General features: G+C 38.4%; 1 protein-coding gene across 1 annotated transcript in view; it reads right to left on the bottom strand.

The window, feature by feature from the left end:
- The window catches only part of LOC115411697 (MAGUK p55 subfamily member 7-like), a 134,262-nt gene that overhangs the window by 37,274 nt on the left and 79,564 nt on the right, over positions 1–17,424 (bottom strand). Inside the window, exons 7-8 of the mRNA XM_030123912.1 lie at positions 14,893–14,973; positions 2,199–2,330 (exon numbers count right to left, since the gene is read on the bottom strand). Coding sequence (XP_029979772.1) covers positions 2,199–2,330; positions 14,893–14,973 — 213 coding nt within the window. The remainder of the gene's footprint in view (positions 1–2,198; positions 2,331–14,892; positions 14,974–17,424) is intronic.

Consider the following 17,424-nt stretch of genomic DNA (forward strand, 5'->3'; position numbering starts at 1 on the left):
TATGACATTATGGGTAGTTATTACGTTATTGGCTTCTACAGGGTTGCATTTGAGCAATTACATAGTTCAGGATGTGTTTCAACCACGCGTTAAACACAGAAACTACAAAATGTGACATGAATTTGGCCTAACACTCATCCTAAGTGACTGATTCGTGAACTTTAGTATAGGATTAGGGCTCCATGAAAAGGGTTGACAGACATGTATTCATTTTCTGTCTGCAATTTACACACAGACCCAATGTATTAAGCAAACCAAGATCAGAAACTGGCTGTAATTGGAGGCAATTCACTGTGTCCGTCTTTGTGCATGCAGTACAAACATAACACTGTCACATTTCAAATTCTTGAGACGACTCTCCCACAGTAGCAGCAGTGGTTTATCACTGACACGAAGCATACAAAAATAAAACAAAACCAAAAAAAATAGAAAAGACATAAATGTCCCACAAAGGAATCCTGCTGCTGTCCACACCACTTTAAGGCCTCAGTTACTACCACAACACATTATGTGCAGCAGATGTGACCTGTGGGTTCTTCAGGTACTGAGAGGACAGCAAGAGTATTCACTGGAATGAAATGCCCAACAGCACTTGCCCAGAAATTTGCTTTCTTTCACTTGTGTATTCCTCACAGTTGTGGAATGATTAACATGTTTCGGGAGACTTAATTTCCTTTTATAAATCTAAATTTGTAGATCGCTGTGCAACAAAGCATGAATAGAGGGAATGAAATTAATATACGGGTAGAAATTGCTACTGCTGCAACACCACTGCGGTGATTCTAATGATATACTGTACTGAATGACACCTCTTTGGAGGAGACTGGAGTATTTATAAAACTGGCCCAGCATTGACCCCAAACAGAGCCCAGGAGGCACACTTTGCACACACAATAACAAGTTTGCATTCAAAACCTATGAAGTAAAACCCGGCCGCTAGCGCACTGCAAAAACATACATATATAATTAACACCTTCATTACCGTGCAATGATACACAATATCACACATCATAAATGTGTGTTTCAGATATTCTTGGGAGCCAAATCATTTAGAGAAAAACCGAGTCATGTCGCGTAATGGAATAACACCAGCAAAATGATTAAGAGAACCGGACTGAGTGTAAATCACATTATGGTTTCAGGGGAAAGTGATCCAACATCAGACTCAGGAGAGGCCAGAGCAGGAAGCGGCCACGACAATGTGGAGAATTCCTCTGAGCCACATTATTATGTTGTGCAGCTCAACGAAACATGCAACGGGCAGTGGCCCAAAAATGGCTTAGGTGTGTTCTCCTTCCCCCTGGGATGTGGTGGAAGGATTGCGCCGGCCTGAAGCCAACATGGTGGTCAGGGTGAAAACCACAAAGTGAAAATAGAGTCAGCCAGGGCCACGACATGTCCGGCATTGATCAAAGATAGGCGGGGCGTCAGCACACAACAAAGCACACTGATGACAGGCGGAGGTCTTTGACAGGACATCGAGAAATGGAGTAGTGCAGTGTTTATGCATTGCAGGACACTGAGGTCAGTCAAAAGAATGAAGGGATTACAACATGAGACAATCATGCAACTAAGCTACAAAAAATTACAGGTATGTGGTGTAGCTGAAAACCTACAACAATCAGGTTTGGTGTGGTTGCAGAGGCCCAGTTTGCTTGACTAGCTGACAAAGCCAGGGGAATGTTTGGAATGGCAGCCACTGGACTGTGCAGACAGACACCCAGGATGTAGATGGGTGGAGTGAAAAGGAGAACGCCAGCCAAGACTCGCTGAGACAGACGAGTGGTTGTTGACGTCTGGGACGACGTCTGAAGAGCGTGGACATGAGAGAGCAATAACTGACCAGGATAGAAAGCAAGCTGTTCACAGACACCAAGCCTTGACTGGCTGAAAATACTCATGGCCAAGAACATGGTAATTGTGGTTGGTTTTGGTGTGCTTACAACCTCAAGGTTGTGGGTTAGATTCCCACAATTCAAGTACCTCAAATGCATGTATGGCATTGGCTTCATTTATAAGACAGTGTTTGGAAATTCTGGAATCTGTGTTTGACATCGAGATAGCAGTATTTATTTAATGATATAAAGATGTTAACCATAAATAATGAAGAGGCTGATGAAACATTTCTGGGAGGTGCTGGAAACAAGCGTGCACAAATCAAACATGTAATTTCTCAAGATGACTGATGAGGAACTTACAAGAGGCTCCTTGTTTTTCACTAGTCTTATGATCTTCACAGAGTCCTCATCGTCGTCAATGTCATCAGGCAATGGAGGTAGCTCAGGATCGTACCTCCTCTGGGCGACCGTGTCGTGGACCGACAACAGGCTCTGGAGGAGAGAGGAATAGATGAAACAATAGAGGGTTATCAGTCGAACCACTAAGACCTTAATAATTATTGAAATTAAGTATTGCAATACATGCCATTAGGAGTTCAATCCATCATCTCTTTCTTTATGCAGGATAGACAAAAGGCAGAAACTGTAGGGAGGATGGTTATGAATTGGGGTGTGTCCCTTAAGTGCTGGGTGATGGATTTGAAAGCGTTTAGGGCCAGTACTTGTAGCTACGTGCGTTAATTGTCATTAAGCCAATGTTCTCCCTCCATACATCTCTCTGATTAAAGGTTACCAGCACTTGCCCTGGATCATAGCTCACTGGGCCCTGAGAATTGGAAGGGTTGGGGGCAACATTTCTAGTAGTTCTAGTACTGATGCTTTCCAGGGCTAGACAGAACCAACTGAGAGGTGATGTTCTGCAGCGTTTCGGTGGCAGGCTCAAAGTAATGAAGTTCTCAGCCTCCTCAGATATTTCACACGTTCACGAGCAGACAAAAAAAAATAGGATGGGACGAAGACAAGAATGATGCCATTGAGACATTCATTTTTCAAACGACTTCATGTCCGGACTGAGATGCAGCTGGACGCGTGCTGCTTTTTCCGTGGTTGAAGACAGGAGAGAGAAGTGAGAAAAACATCTTCCACCCCTGTGTGCCAGACGAAAGTAAAGAGAGAGGGAGGCAGGGAGAAGGATATGGTGCGAAGAGGAGCAGTGTGTTTTATGACATGGGAGCATGCTGCAGTACAGCGTTCAAGATGTTGCTAACCGGGAGCAGATGAGAGGAGGAGACACAACTGAAGCTCTGTGGCCGGGATCCACTGGGAGACAAGCTGACCAACATACTGACTTTATTGTGTACGCTAGATGAGAGCTTTGCTGTATTTATTCCCGTATGCTGTATCCTTAAGGGATGCCCCTGATTTATTACAACTTGGGTTTTATTTTGGAGTTTTGATCATGATTCCTTTCGGCAAACATAGCAGTAAACCCAGAATGTAAGTGCTGCGACAAAAAAAACATTTGAACAACAAGTTGTGTGGTTTTTTTTAAGCTTTAGGCTTCTTTTTTTCCTAATCTTAGAAATTTCTTTTTTCAAATTTTATCACAACACAAGTTTTATGTTATTATTAAATTATAACTTTTATTTAATCTTAGAATATACTGAGGTGAAGTTCTCATTTGTGATATAACTGAGAAAACACAGGACTTAATGGTTGCAAAAACAGTTAATTCTGGAAACAGTAAAAACCTAACAGAATTTTAATAATGATAATAATAATAATAATAATAATAATAATAATAATAATAATAATAATAATAACAATAACAATAATAATAATATAATTAAAATGTAAACTCTAAGAACAAGGGTATCCAGTGGCAACAAAAGCAAAAACAAACAATAAATTCTGTAAATTATTTGAAAACATTGAAAATATAAATATGTATATGATATATATGATACATATGAATATTTGAAATTTAATTATTAAAAATTTAAATTGCACTAAAGGTTTAAGTTAGGCAATCTTGAGCCTTTTCTATGTATATGTTAGTACATTATATATAATTTGGGAATACTGTACATCCTGTCATCGTCCAAGTGTACTGAGACTCCCTTTATAGATGGCTGTGCATCTGATGTTATCTTGTTGTTAATTTACCTATGTTTTAACTTCTGTTCTCCATTTTTCCACTTTTGCTTTTTTTGCAGCAGCAGTAGTGTCCTGCAACTGGCCAGAAATTTCAGACAATGTCAATGTGTTTTCAACGCAATAAAATGTTTTGGGAAATACATAAATTTTGATTTCACAAACTGCTGATTACATTTTTTTTCTTTTTCTTTTTTTTTAATTAAAAATGCATTTTTTAAGTTGCAAAGACATTATTGGCAAATAAATCACATTTATGCATAAGGCAAATTCCTTTCACTATCAATGTACATGAACCAGACCTTGGTCAGACCAAGACTGACTGGTCTCCATCAGGGTCTGGGGTAGGTAGTATATATACAAACTGGGTTTGGATCAAACTGAAAAGTCCAAAAGTGAAATAAGAAATACGGAAAGAAATAAGGAAATACGGAAAATGTGAAAGCGCCTTTAGATATTTACTATGTCAGAACTTAGGAAAGATGTTTCCACCTCCTACTAAGCAGATGAACTCTTTCAACGGGTAACCTCCTCATAACAAACTCATAACAACCTCTACAGTGTGTATCAGAAAAAAAGTAGACTCTCAGAAAAAATAACATAAAACCAAAATGCGAAGACATTTTGAAAATCTGGTCATATGTGTTTATTGACCATGTAATTCTCCATTGATTGACACCAGTGGTAGGGAGTTAATATGTAATTATTTTTTTCCTGCTATATGTATGCAAGTAAAAGACCAATGGAACTTGTCATCCATGTCAACAGATCTCATATTAACCCTTCCACTTCCATGCGCAAAAAACTTTTATTTTGCACAATTGAAATTAGTGTTGTTCAATGAAGCATGAACATTGACCCAGGACACTGGTGTCAATCAGTGGAGAATTACATGGTCAATAAACACATATGACCAGATTTTCAAAATGTCTTTGCATTTTGGTTTTATGTTGTTTTTTTTCTGAGTGTACTTTTTTCTGATACACCATGTAGTAAGCATGAAAACTTTTTTGGAAAAAAACAAAAAATGCAAAAGATATCATGGCTACTGTGTCGAAGGATAAAATAATTACGTCTTTAACTTTCCAAGTGCTGTAAACTCCACTCTTATCTATGGAGCCTTTAGACTAATGAAATCTCAAACAAGATTTCCTGTATTATATTTCATATCTTACCTATACCTAAAGAAACAAACTCCCACAAATGTAATCTCTTGCATTGTTGTGCTGCATTTGTGGTATTTTATCTGAGCTTGGGCTAAGCCTATAGAGGACTCTAACACTGAACTAATCCACCAAAACACAGTGAATCAGCTAAAATTTGCAGTAATTCCTGGAAAACTCACAATTGTGCAAATGTTTCTTTTTCTTGTCTCCTCTAAAAATTTATGTTTCTCTACATCTCTATTCAGATTTCTCAGATATCATTATCCATCCCTCTCCTATTGTTTTCTCTTCTAGTTGATCTTTTAAGTCCATTTTCCAATAATCTTCCGAGCCATAGTTTGTTCATGTCTCAGAACAGAGCTAACAATGCACTCCTGGCTTTCATCTATGCAGTGCATAAACACGCACTTTGGATGTATTGTATGTCTGGGGATGCTGTCATTATGGTATTGAAATATTCTCTTGGAACACTCGAAACCAAAACTGTTTGCAGATGAGGGTGATAAAAGCAAACTGAATTGGAATGGAATCCCAAACCTGTGCAGAATATAACATATAAATTGTGTTCATAGCATCATGTCAAAGCATGGATGGAGTGTGTGCAGTTGGAGCTTCTACAGTGTTGAGATGAGATCAGTTATGTTACATTCTAAGACTCCCAGCACCACATGTGTACAGACATTATTATTATAACAGATACAGCTGCTAAATGGAAGCAGTAGTTGATTCAGACCTGGAAAAAAATAGAGCAAATATTTACAGAGGAATGCTTCTGATTTTGAGGATGCAATCTGTTCTATTTGTCTTCTGGAATTTTTCTTTCGTAGGAGGTAGCAAAAATCATATTTTCATTTGGGACTGTATTACATTCCCACACTTTTTAGAAAACTTCCCTTAGTGAACACCAGTCCTGTGCTGTGACAGTAGACATAAAGATAAGGGAGGATTTTATTTAAGTCTGAGGTTGGCTACATGTGGAGCTGCAGCTCTCTTAATGGTGTTTCACTGTCAGTCACAGCACCTGATCCGAGTTGTGACAACATTCGGGTCAGCCAAAAATCCATCACCCTCACAGCAGGGTGGGACACTCATGCAGGCCTTATGCTTGTGAAAGGAAAAGTGCTCTGCTGTTGCTGTGAAACAGTGAATGTGTGATTGGAGAAGAGCCAACACACTTCAGCACTACTGAACTGATTAGATGATGTTTCATAGTTGATTTGTGTTGAGGTTATTAGTCATGCAAAATGTCAAACATTAGCAGGATTAACCCTGCTGATTGCTGGTCTTACTCTCACAGTGAGTTAATTCCAAACTGTTGAACTGCTGTTGAATGAGAAACCTAAAATAACCTCTAATTTTATATTTCAGTACTTAGTGTATGGCCTCCTTTTCTGAAATTTCAAAGCTAAATTTTTAATGATAGGATTAAACTATGCTATACATAACAACCTGAAAACCAGCAGCAATGAAGTGGGGGGGATGAACATTTTATGGGAAAATGGACCTGGCCAGTTGCAGACCTTGTATCATTATGTGTAGCCGTGGCATGAAAAACAGTTTTTGGAATGCTCTATCTGTAATCCAGATCTTATTTTCTCTCAATTTCCTGTTTATAACATTTGCACAATATGTTGTGGGCACAGATGGCATGATGATGCAGAGGTTATATTTTGGGTGTGACCTAAGTGTTGGCCAGGTGGGCCCCTTCTGTATGAAGTTTGCAGGTTCTTCGTCCCACTGTCCAAAGACATGACCCTTAATAGGTTAACAAGCTGCTGTCATTCCACCTACAAGTGTAAGCGTGAGGATGAATGGTTGTTTGCCTCTAAATAGCCCTGCTATTTAGACCACCAGATGTTCTGCACAAAGACTATATGATATTTAGCTAATTCACAACTTCCTTCCCTAGATGGGCTTTTCAAGAAAGAAATACATTTACATTCATTCATTTTTTGTGAAGGCAATCCATTAGAAATACTGTATTGTACTGCAGAGTACTTATAACATTAACGTGCTATTGTGTTTAAACTTCCTTCCATATCTTCAACTGTACATATATTATGAGTCTAGACAAATATGGATGTAAACTGCCATTTCCCAAGTTGGCAGAAGTGTACAACAGCTTCCTGGAGGACCCCAGGAGGAGTAGCTGATGTCTGGCATCAGCTAATGGGGATCCTAATAAATAAATAAAAATTATTACAGTAATTCTTGGTGATTTATAAGTATAATAGAAGAATAATCTCATTAGCAAAACTAGACATGGTACAACCAAGTTGTCAAAGTACAGAAAAAAGTTCCCAAAAAAAAAAATCCTTCCTAGATTTCTTTGGCTGTAACACACTTTTCCTCCTGTTATTCACTTCAACCTTTTCTCTAGTAACCTGCCATTTATGGTTTCCTCTGAACTCCATCCATCAGGCTTAATATCCTGACCTGTTAGTGTCCTCTTGTTGATGGCACTTGGTTGAACCTGGCACCGATCGCCTCCCCTTCACCACCACCTTCACCCCCATGCTTGTGCCTAACAACCCGTAACAAGGCCACAACTAATTCCTTGTAAAAACCTCTAGGAAGTAGCAAAACCAGCTGCTTGCTAATAGATAGCACATGGTACAAGCCCTGGTTGGTGACCACTGACATGGGAGTACAACCATACAGGTACAAGTTTTACACACACACACACACACACACACACACACACCTCTGTATGGAAGCATTCTTCCTGAGTTAATATAAGTCAGTGGGTCTTGTTCTGCCTCAGTGTTGGTGGATTAGAAGCCTAATCAAATCTAGACTTATATCCTTCTATAAGCTCAACCCTGGGGCTGAGGCCTGAGCTGAAAAAAGGAGGAGAGTGAGAGACGGAAAGAAAGATGAAGGGAAGCAAAACCACCCTTGTTTTCCAGGCATCCCGTCCTTTCTCGGATCGTGTGTTTGTGTTCATTAGGCATAATAGGGATCCTAGAAAAACAGATCACTGAGTTTGACTAAATAAACCTGCCCGTACATTCCTGGCAATGGCCTCTCATTAAAGCCCTCGGCCCTGTCACCGGTCTGCTCGTTTTTCAGTTTGCGGTGCTGGATCGGTGCTAGGTAACTGCTTTTCCCCGGGCGGGTGGGACCCTGCTGAGTGTTCTGCCTCAGAGACACTGCTGTAGGCCAGCTGGGATACAACACTTGCATCCACCCATTCCTGAACCTTGAACCTACAGGCAATGAAACACATTCTCTCAAAGCAATATGCCTACCCCCAAACATGCCAGCGGAAACAGCCGGCCGTCATAATTGGCACTTTCATCACTGTCAATATTAGTCTTTGTGAGGGGAGCAAACACAGGCAAAAGTTGTTTTTTCATATGCAATTTGTAAAAGAGAAAGGTAAAGGCAGACAGGGAAGGCAAGGAAAGAGAAAGAGAGAGAGTTTAAAGAGCCTGATTTATATCCCCACCCTAGGAATGGATCATTTCAGCCATAATTAAGAGTGATACAGTTACTATCGTACAGAGACGCCATTCAAAGGCAGCAGCCATCTGCTTGTGTTTTACACCCCCGGCCCTGTGATTTACACTAGGGCTGGCTGGTACGGTATCAAGTGCCCTGGAGGACAGATGGAGACAGAAAGAGACAGAAACAGAGCAAAGTTTTAATACTTCATTCTTGAAGCCCATATGCAGACACTCACAAGAAGTCACCCAGAGCCTTCACACATCAGTGTGTTACAGTCTGAGCTCACTGTCCAAGCCACAACACTGGAACTAATCTATTGTTGACCAAGTGTTTCTGCTGAAACCAGCAGCAGTGTTTAACCCAGAGGGCAAAGGCCCAGACGCTCCAAACATAGCAATGGACTCATACCAATATGTGGTAGTAGAGATCATGAAGATAAGGAAAAGAGAAATGTGGAAGCAGTGTGTGTGCTAATGAATCCATGCAAATGTCAAACACTCAACTTGACAATGACAGGGACCATACTTTCAGAAAGAAACCAATTTAATAAAATATTGCAGCTGGTGGAGGTCACAGTATTCCTGTATAGAGTTCTTTAAATAGAGTAAAGGCTGTTGCTTTGGTTTTACTTTTACAGCCTTCTCACACCTCAAAGTCCAAAACCAAAGTTCATGTTTTGTTAAATTTTGTACTTCTGAATTGGTTATTTTTGACTTGACCTTGCAAAGACACTAAAGAAATTTGTATGATGCAAGTGGGTCATGTTGTCATGCCTTGTGTGGGCTGCATCTCCCTACAGGGGTGAACTCCAGCCCCGAGGGATGGATGGATGGATGGAGGGATGGATGGATGGATGGATGAATGGAGGGATTTCTTTCTTTCTTTCTTTGGTAAAAGGCTGACTAGGGACTGGAGATGGAAACTAGCAATAGCTATACTGTCTTTATATGAATTATCAGTTGCTACAGCTTGTTTGTAACAGGTAGAAGTTATACTATGTAATTTATACGGTGTTATATTTATATATATATATATATATATATATATATACATATATACATATATATATATATATATATATATATATATATATATATATATATATATATATATATACACATACATATATATATACATACATACATATATACGCACACACACACACATATACGCACACACACACACACACACACATATATATATATATATATATATATATATATATATATATATATATACACACACAGGGTGTCCCATAAGTCTCCATACATAGGAGACATAATACATTCCATACATATATGGTTCTAACATGTAGTATTTCTTTATATTTCTTCTTTATAGTTCTTCAGCAGTGGAGGACACGCATTGAAATGTGTTCCCGACAAAATGGCAGTCATATAGAGCATATTATATAAATAAAAATGGTTTATGTCAAGAAACATTTATTTTTCCTATGTATGGAGACTTATGGGACACCCTGTATATATATATATATATATATATATACACACACACACACACACACACACACACAGTATATTACAGTCAATGGCGAGACACAAGCAAAATTTGATACTTTTTGAATTCTGCATCATTTATATATGTTTACATTATGTTTGTTTAGGAGACAATTTAAAAGCCAGGGAAAACACAATTTATTCTAAACAGCTGTTACAGTATTCACCTGTGAAAATATGAAAATAAAAAGAAAACACACCCCAAAGTGCTGGTGGTGACATCGTAACGTTCTCTGTTAAGGATGTGTTCAGAATTGCTAAAGACGTCTCTGTGACTTCAACAGGACTGGATCTTTGGTTGTTGCCTCTTTTAATAGTTTTCACCATGCTCTGAAAGAACAAGGTGAATACATGCTAATTTCATCCCTGGAGCCAAACTCTACAACCTCATATTTAAGTATGTTTTCTGGCACATCACAGCCATGAATTGCCATAATAAAGCATTTTCACAAATAAATAAAATAAAAAATTAAAAAAAAAAAAATGTTTGTAGTAATTCTAGTTCAGAAATAAAATGTTGGCGGACTGTTGATCATCACCCTCGTCTGGTTGTTGTGCATCTGACAGTGCCAGTTCCTGAGGTACACTGATCGGCAGTAGCTGAATATTTTCCGTTGTTCGGCAGGGATTCGTTTGGTTTACCTTGCTCTGCACTGGAGCTGAGGTCGACGGAGTGATGCATGGAGGTGAAGGGAGAGTGGAGCAACAGCAGTGAATGGAGACACACATAAAGACTGAAGACAGGTAAATATTGCTGGAGCAAAATGATTGTATGCCAGTGTACAGGTGGCATTGTTTTCTCTTAATTTGTTTACTTTTGTGCAGATATACCCATGACAGGTTGTGGACAGTTTCCCACTGGTGAACCTAGAATTTAATTCAGTAACTGGAGGAAATCAAATCTAAGTTGCCTCAGTTTAATCTCTGTGTTTACATCTTACAAGTTTAAGATCCCTGCCTTTATTAGATATAATGGGAAAATATTTACATTCAGCTTTCACACAAGCTGTATCTGATTCATGTGTATGTACTCAAATCAACTGCAGCTTGACCCATATTGCTCATATTAGACCTGGGTAATTTTGATTTGCTAGTTTGATAGTTGTGACATGTTACTGGACAACATTCACTTGGTCTGTACACATACATCAGTTGACATTTTCTAATAAAAGCCCCTTCAAACTTTTTTACTTTTTTATGACAAATGTTTAAAAATAAATAGTAACACTTCACAGCTGAAAAATAACCTAGTCATTTCTCTGGTAGACAAATGTTTGATTTCCAGGTTTTTCTTACAGCTTCATACATTTGATACACCACATTCCATATTGCCTCAAAAATATCTGTTGTTACTCTTGGCCCTGATACTGCACTGTTAATGCTGATGCAATCCTGTTTTTATGAAATCAATACAGTACACCTAACCATATATAAAAATGCTTTATAAATGACTGATGCCTAGTTTAAAAAAAAAATAAATCTGTACATATATACGGAAAAAAAGTCTGGCCTCACCTGTGAAGCCAATATGACAGAAACACTCATTTAAGATAGAGAGTTGCATAAAGTTGGTTGTTGAATTTGGCTGGACATACTGGACGTAGCTGCTACAGGTTGTGTTCTAGTACTCCAGATTTGTCTTGGTCTTGAGATCAAGGACACTCTGTCAAAGCCTATTTTCTCTCTCAACTGTATTTTTACTTGGTCTAGGACACTGAGGACTCTGGATTTTATATCAAGACCACAATTATCTGATTTATTTGTTATCATCATTACAGTGATTTGATTTGTAAGATCATGTTTCAAACACAGCCAGTAACTTGATTAATTTCTTGTTTGAAATATTTGGAGAAGAAGCTGTGATCTTTTGGAGGAAATATCAGCCAAATCTACAGCAATAAACTTTTGCAATATTAACCACAAAGGAACCATCTGTAAAAACACAATAATGTGTCAAATCCAGCCATTCAACATTTTATGAGAAAGCTGGGGACACATCAACCTCCATCCTCCGCCAAGCATTTGGACGTCACAAAGAAAAGTAGTGTAAATGATACAAGCAAAGACAGCTTCCTCTGTACCAAAACCCTTTAGAAATCACTCCACATGTTTCTATCCATCCATCCATCCATCCATTTTCTGAGTTGCTTATTCTTTGCAGGGGTCATGGGGGTGCTTATCCTGGCTATGGGCAAAGGCAGGGTACATATACAAACAAACCAGTAACATCTATGGATGATTTAGATTAACCAGTTAACCCAGTGGTTCCCAACCTTTTTTGGCTCGTGACCCCATTTTAACATCATAACTTTTTGGTGACCCCAGACATTCAAAAGGAGACTTTTTTTTGCTAAAATTAATTTCTTTTTGATCACGTAATAGTTTGCTATACTATGTTGCAAATAAACGTTCATTTTAGATGACATTTAGTCTATATAATGTACAGTATATTATTATGGACGGAGGCAGAAAAGCCAGGTGTAGATTACTGCACAGAGTGAGTATTTTATTTTCCTTGGTCAGGATATGTACAGTCAGTCCAGCTTGGATTTACAAGGCTGACAATTAATACTGAACAAACAAGAACTCAAACTATGAATTATGAAAGAGCTGCAGCATCTTAAACCGACCACAATGAACATTTGAAAGATAAACGTTACCACAGTTCTTCAGTTTCAGCTTCACAGTTTGTCATGTCTTTTATGTATTGTGATTGTCTCTCTCAAGTCACCATATATTATAATTAGTAAGTTTTTTATTTTTATCAATTACTAGAAATTTCAGGCGACCCCATTTGAATTTCAGGCGACCCCATGTGGGGTCCCTACCCCAAGGTTGAACAACACTGAGTTAACCTATTATGGTGCATGTCCTTGGAGAACCCAGAGAAAACCCACAAAGACACAGCAAGAACATGCTAACACCCATGTCTTGGTTTGGGTGGTCCAGGCCATAACAGTAGATTCGAAGATGATCTTACTAGTCCATTGTAGGGTATTGTTTGCTTTTTTTCACTTTATATTCCTCATTTTATTCTTGCCTTGTATTTCATATGATGTTTGTGTATACATATACCTGTTTGATACTCTTGACAAGGATGCCCTAAGGGATATTTTCACCATCACTGAATCTCCCCTTGTCAAATAAAGGTTAAATAAATGTGAGAAACAGCAATACAAGAAGTTTATGTCCATTCACATGCATCACTTATGATTTCATTATGATTACTTCAAGCAGTTCTCACAACTACCAGCAGTTAAGGCAAAACATGCAATTTTGAAGGCACAGTAACCCTGACCTTTGACCCTTTAACCACCAATTATTTTTCAGTTCATCGCTGAGTCCATTTGAACATTTGGGCTGTTTGCAAGATTATGTCAAACTCATCCTGGGGTAGTGCATTTTTTCCTAATGACAGATTGACCTTCTAGAAGTTTACCATGGATGCATCTGAATAGAGTAAGAATTTCAGAAGTTGGTGAAATGGTGGTGGAAAAGTCCTTTCACATGTGTATATTCCTCAAAAAAGACTGAAATACATAACTCCTTTTAGCTTGTAACCGCCTCACGTGAATCAGTTTAAAACATCTAAACTTAAACGTAATGATCTTAAATTTATTACTGTGTGCCGCTGCATCCACTGGCAATACCCACAGAAATGAAAAGGCAGGATACGATGTTAAAGCATGAATAATTGGTGTGTGTGTTTGTGTAGACTTGGCCATCCATCCTGTCTCCACCTCATCTGTTAAAGGTGCTGACTGAGCTTCCTGATCGATGACTTTCACAAGCTCCTCGTTTTGATGGATTGACTCTTTACCACGCCAAATACCTTCAGCGTAGGTGTAATTAAAATAATAAAATGCAAGGTTTCTGACACAGGCATGCTTAATGGTGAGTGTGGTGATCAGTCGCTGGTGCATTTTGCTTTGGGGTTGACAAAGACAAAGCAGTTTTGCCGTGTCCCTGTGTAGCAAAGCGGGAGAGCGAGGCTTTGACAGATTCCAACCATTCGTCTTCAGGTTAGTAGCTGTGTATTTTGGAGTGTGCATCTGCTGATTTTGTGAGACTGTGTGTATAGTGGGTAAGCATGTGAACTCAGCCGATCCCATTTTCTAACAACTTTTTGTGGTTTTATCTGTCAATTTTTCTGTGTATGTGAATATATATATATATATATATATATATATATACAAGTTTGTTTTGCATTTATATCTTTGATTTAAAAAAATAATCATCACATCAGGAGTATGGCTTCTTCAAGGCCGATCCTACTGGAACCTGGCATCTCTTCATGAGCCTTGTGTTTGACACTAAGAGCTATTGAATATTTGTATGTGCTGCAAGCATATGTGTGCGTATCGAAGTGGGGGAGGACTTCATACTGAGCTGTTGTTTCTGGCACGGCCCGAGTAAGCATGAAGACAGCACATTAAAAAACGAGTCCGTCCAGCTGTGCTTCGATCCCGCCATCATGTCTGGCTTAGACACCTGGAGGGCCTGATGGATGGCCAGATTTATGCTTTTGAAAATAAAAATGTGTAAATTCATTTTGTAGCTGTCTGCATCTGGATAACAAGGCCACTGGACACAGCCAAATGCTCATGATAAAAAAAACAAGATTTGGGTCTAAAATCTTATTTTATGTTAAGCACGATGAGGTCAATAATTATGATGCTTTTTGAAAATAGTGTCATCCTGTACAGACAGGCTGTTTGATTTCAGTTCCTCCTTGCTGAGTAATTTATAAAGTACTGAAAAACTCACCTTCACGTGGGGCTTTTCCAGTAGTTTGAGCAGCTCTTTGATTTCACCACTGGCTAATTTCCCTTGTAACTCCTCGGACAACTAAAGAAAAGGAGAGAGATTGTTCATAAAAGACTGACTTTTCTTTGCTTTTGTCACCTTTATGCAGTTGATGGTAAACATTTTTTTCTTACAAATATTTTTTTTTCTTTTTTCAGATTTTTATTTAGAAATATTGAGAAAAGTTCAACATACATTTAAATTACATTGTGGTCACGTAACAAGTATGTGACCAATGACCAATCTTTCCATTCTCAACATTTCAGTTTTTCTTTTTTTTTTTTTGTTAATAAACAAAACAATTGTACAGTGAACAATGGATGTTTGTTACATAAAGAAAACACATACGAAAGACCAAGAGACTTTGACCTCCTCTCTCTAAAGAAAAAAAGAAAAATAAATAAATAAATAAAATGTGAAAAGTTGAATTAATTAATTACACAAAAAACAAGACAATTCCAGACACATTGTCATTATATTGTCATTTCTTGTACATTTAGAGTTCCAACAGATTGCGTTTGTTTAAGTGTAAACAAAAAATATCCACTTTGACCATAGATCAGGGATTAAAGCAAAAATTTTTCATCTGACTGAAAATTTTCTTCTGGTCAAAATCATTGGCCACTATTAAAAATGATGCAATACAATACTACTATAACGTACAAGTTTATATAGTCAAATTTGGCAATACTGTAAAACACACTGAATGGGAGAGTGTACAGGTGTAGATGATTAGTAACATGGATAGAAAAAATGTCATGAGTGGTATTGGTGAGGGGTCTGGGGTCCTCCCCCAGAAAATTTTTAAAGCTTCAGGTCAATTTTGGTGCTCTCTGGTTAATTTTAAAGGGTATGAAAACCTTTGAAGCAAGTGAAAATAATAACTAGAAGAAAACCTTACTGCAAAAAATGAGTGAAAAACTTTTTATTTAACAATCAAGCCATGCCCACCTCCATCTATTTTTCACACATCTCTCAACAGTTACCACTTCAGCACCTTCCTCTACAAACGTGTCCATGATGTCGTATATGCGAGCCAAAATAATCTGTACGTCGTCAAACCTGCGTCCACAACCCCCTCCCGCCAATATCATGTTTGGATATGATTGGAAGAAATTACATCAACTGAAACAGAAATTATATTCCATTACAGATACTCTCTGAGGGTATTTAAAATACAGTGGCTTTGCAAATACCAAGGGTGTTACTCATTCATTCAATTTTATCTTCGTACTGTACCACACAGATAGAAATAAGACGCTAAACGGGTCAAAATAAAGCACGTATGCAGTCGGGCGTGTAACCGCATAAGGCCGCGGCATGCACAGCCGCACGCACGGGAAGGGCACATCCACACAAACACTAGTCATATACCGGCAAGAGGAGATAAGCTATGAACCCAAACATGAAGGTCCATGTAGATCAGTTCTGTCTTCTTCCCTTTTCGCTGTGGTTCTTTCATAATGAAAGCTACTTGTTAGCACTAAACTAAAGTTAGCGTCTGGAGGCTGAACTTCGGTAAAGCTGAACTTGTCCATGTGTTTCTGAGGCACAGAATGAGCAGCGTTTCCTTCCAAAGATAAATAGTCATCAATCTCTCCTCCCGACATAAAAATAAAGAAGTCATCTTATTATCATCACTGTTAAACCTATCAGCCCCCTGTGCGTGGCGTGCCTGTGTTAAACACCTGCAGATTCAGGACAGCAGACCCAGGACAGGATCGCGGTGCCGACTGGACTCCACGAAACACGTGGGGAAGTTACTTCAATATGACTTTTTTCCCCCCTCAATTTTTCCATTTGACGGAAATCCGTCGTGGTGACGGAGAACTTTAATCCCTGCCATAGATTTGAAAATTTGTTCATCTGTAATCAAAGGGAGAAGGTTAGTCTTTCCATCTGGTAAATTTCATTCACAATATCTACCCATTTTCCAGATTAGGTGGTTCAGGTTGGAGCCAGTGCCTGGTCACAGCCTTTTTGCCAGCAGTTATTAAAATTCTATACAAGTAGGCATTGTTCACTAAAATTTCAGTTTTTCCCATAATTAAGGTGGCAAATTCAAAAGGTAAGGTAACATTAAGTATATATTCTATATTTTTGTGTATATCCTTCCAAAATTGTTTTATTTTTGGGCAGTCCCAGAATATGTGCCAGTGATTGGCATCTTGGCTTCCACACTGTCTCCAGCACTTAAGCTCCTCCCCGCAACAGTGGCCTTTTTGTTTAGGAGTAATGAAAAACCTAATCAAGCATTTCCAATTGAATTCCCTCCAAGAATATGAGTTTGTGCATTTCCACACAGATGTACAGTAACCTTGCCATTCTTCATCGGTAATAATAGTGGTGCTGTCCTTTTCCCATTTGATTTTCACATATTGTATTGAATATGTTTTTTTACTCATAAACCTTTTGTATAATCTGGATATAATACCTTTTTTAGATTTTGCCCTGTAGGAATCTTGTATTTCCTTAAGCACTGGTTCCTGCACA

This window comes from Sphaeramia orbicularis, chromosome 20 (genome assembly GCF_902148855.1).
Source record: "Sphaeramia orbicularis chromosome 20, fSphaOr1.1, whole genome shotgun sequence".
NCBI lineage: Eukaryota > Metazoa > Chordata > Actinopteri > Kurtiformes > Apogonidae > Sphaeramia > Sphaeramia orbicularis.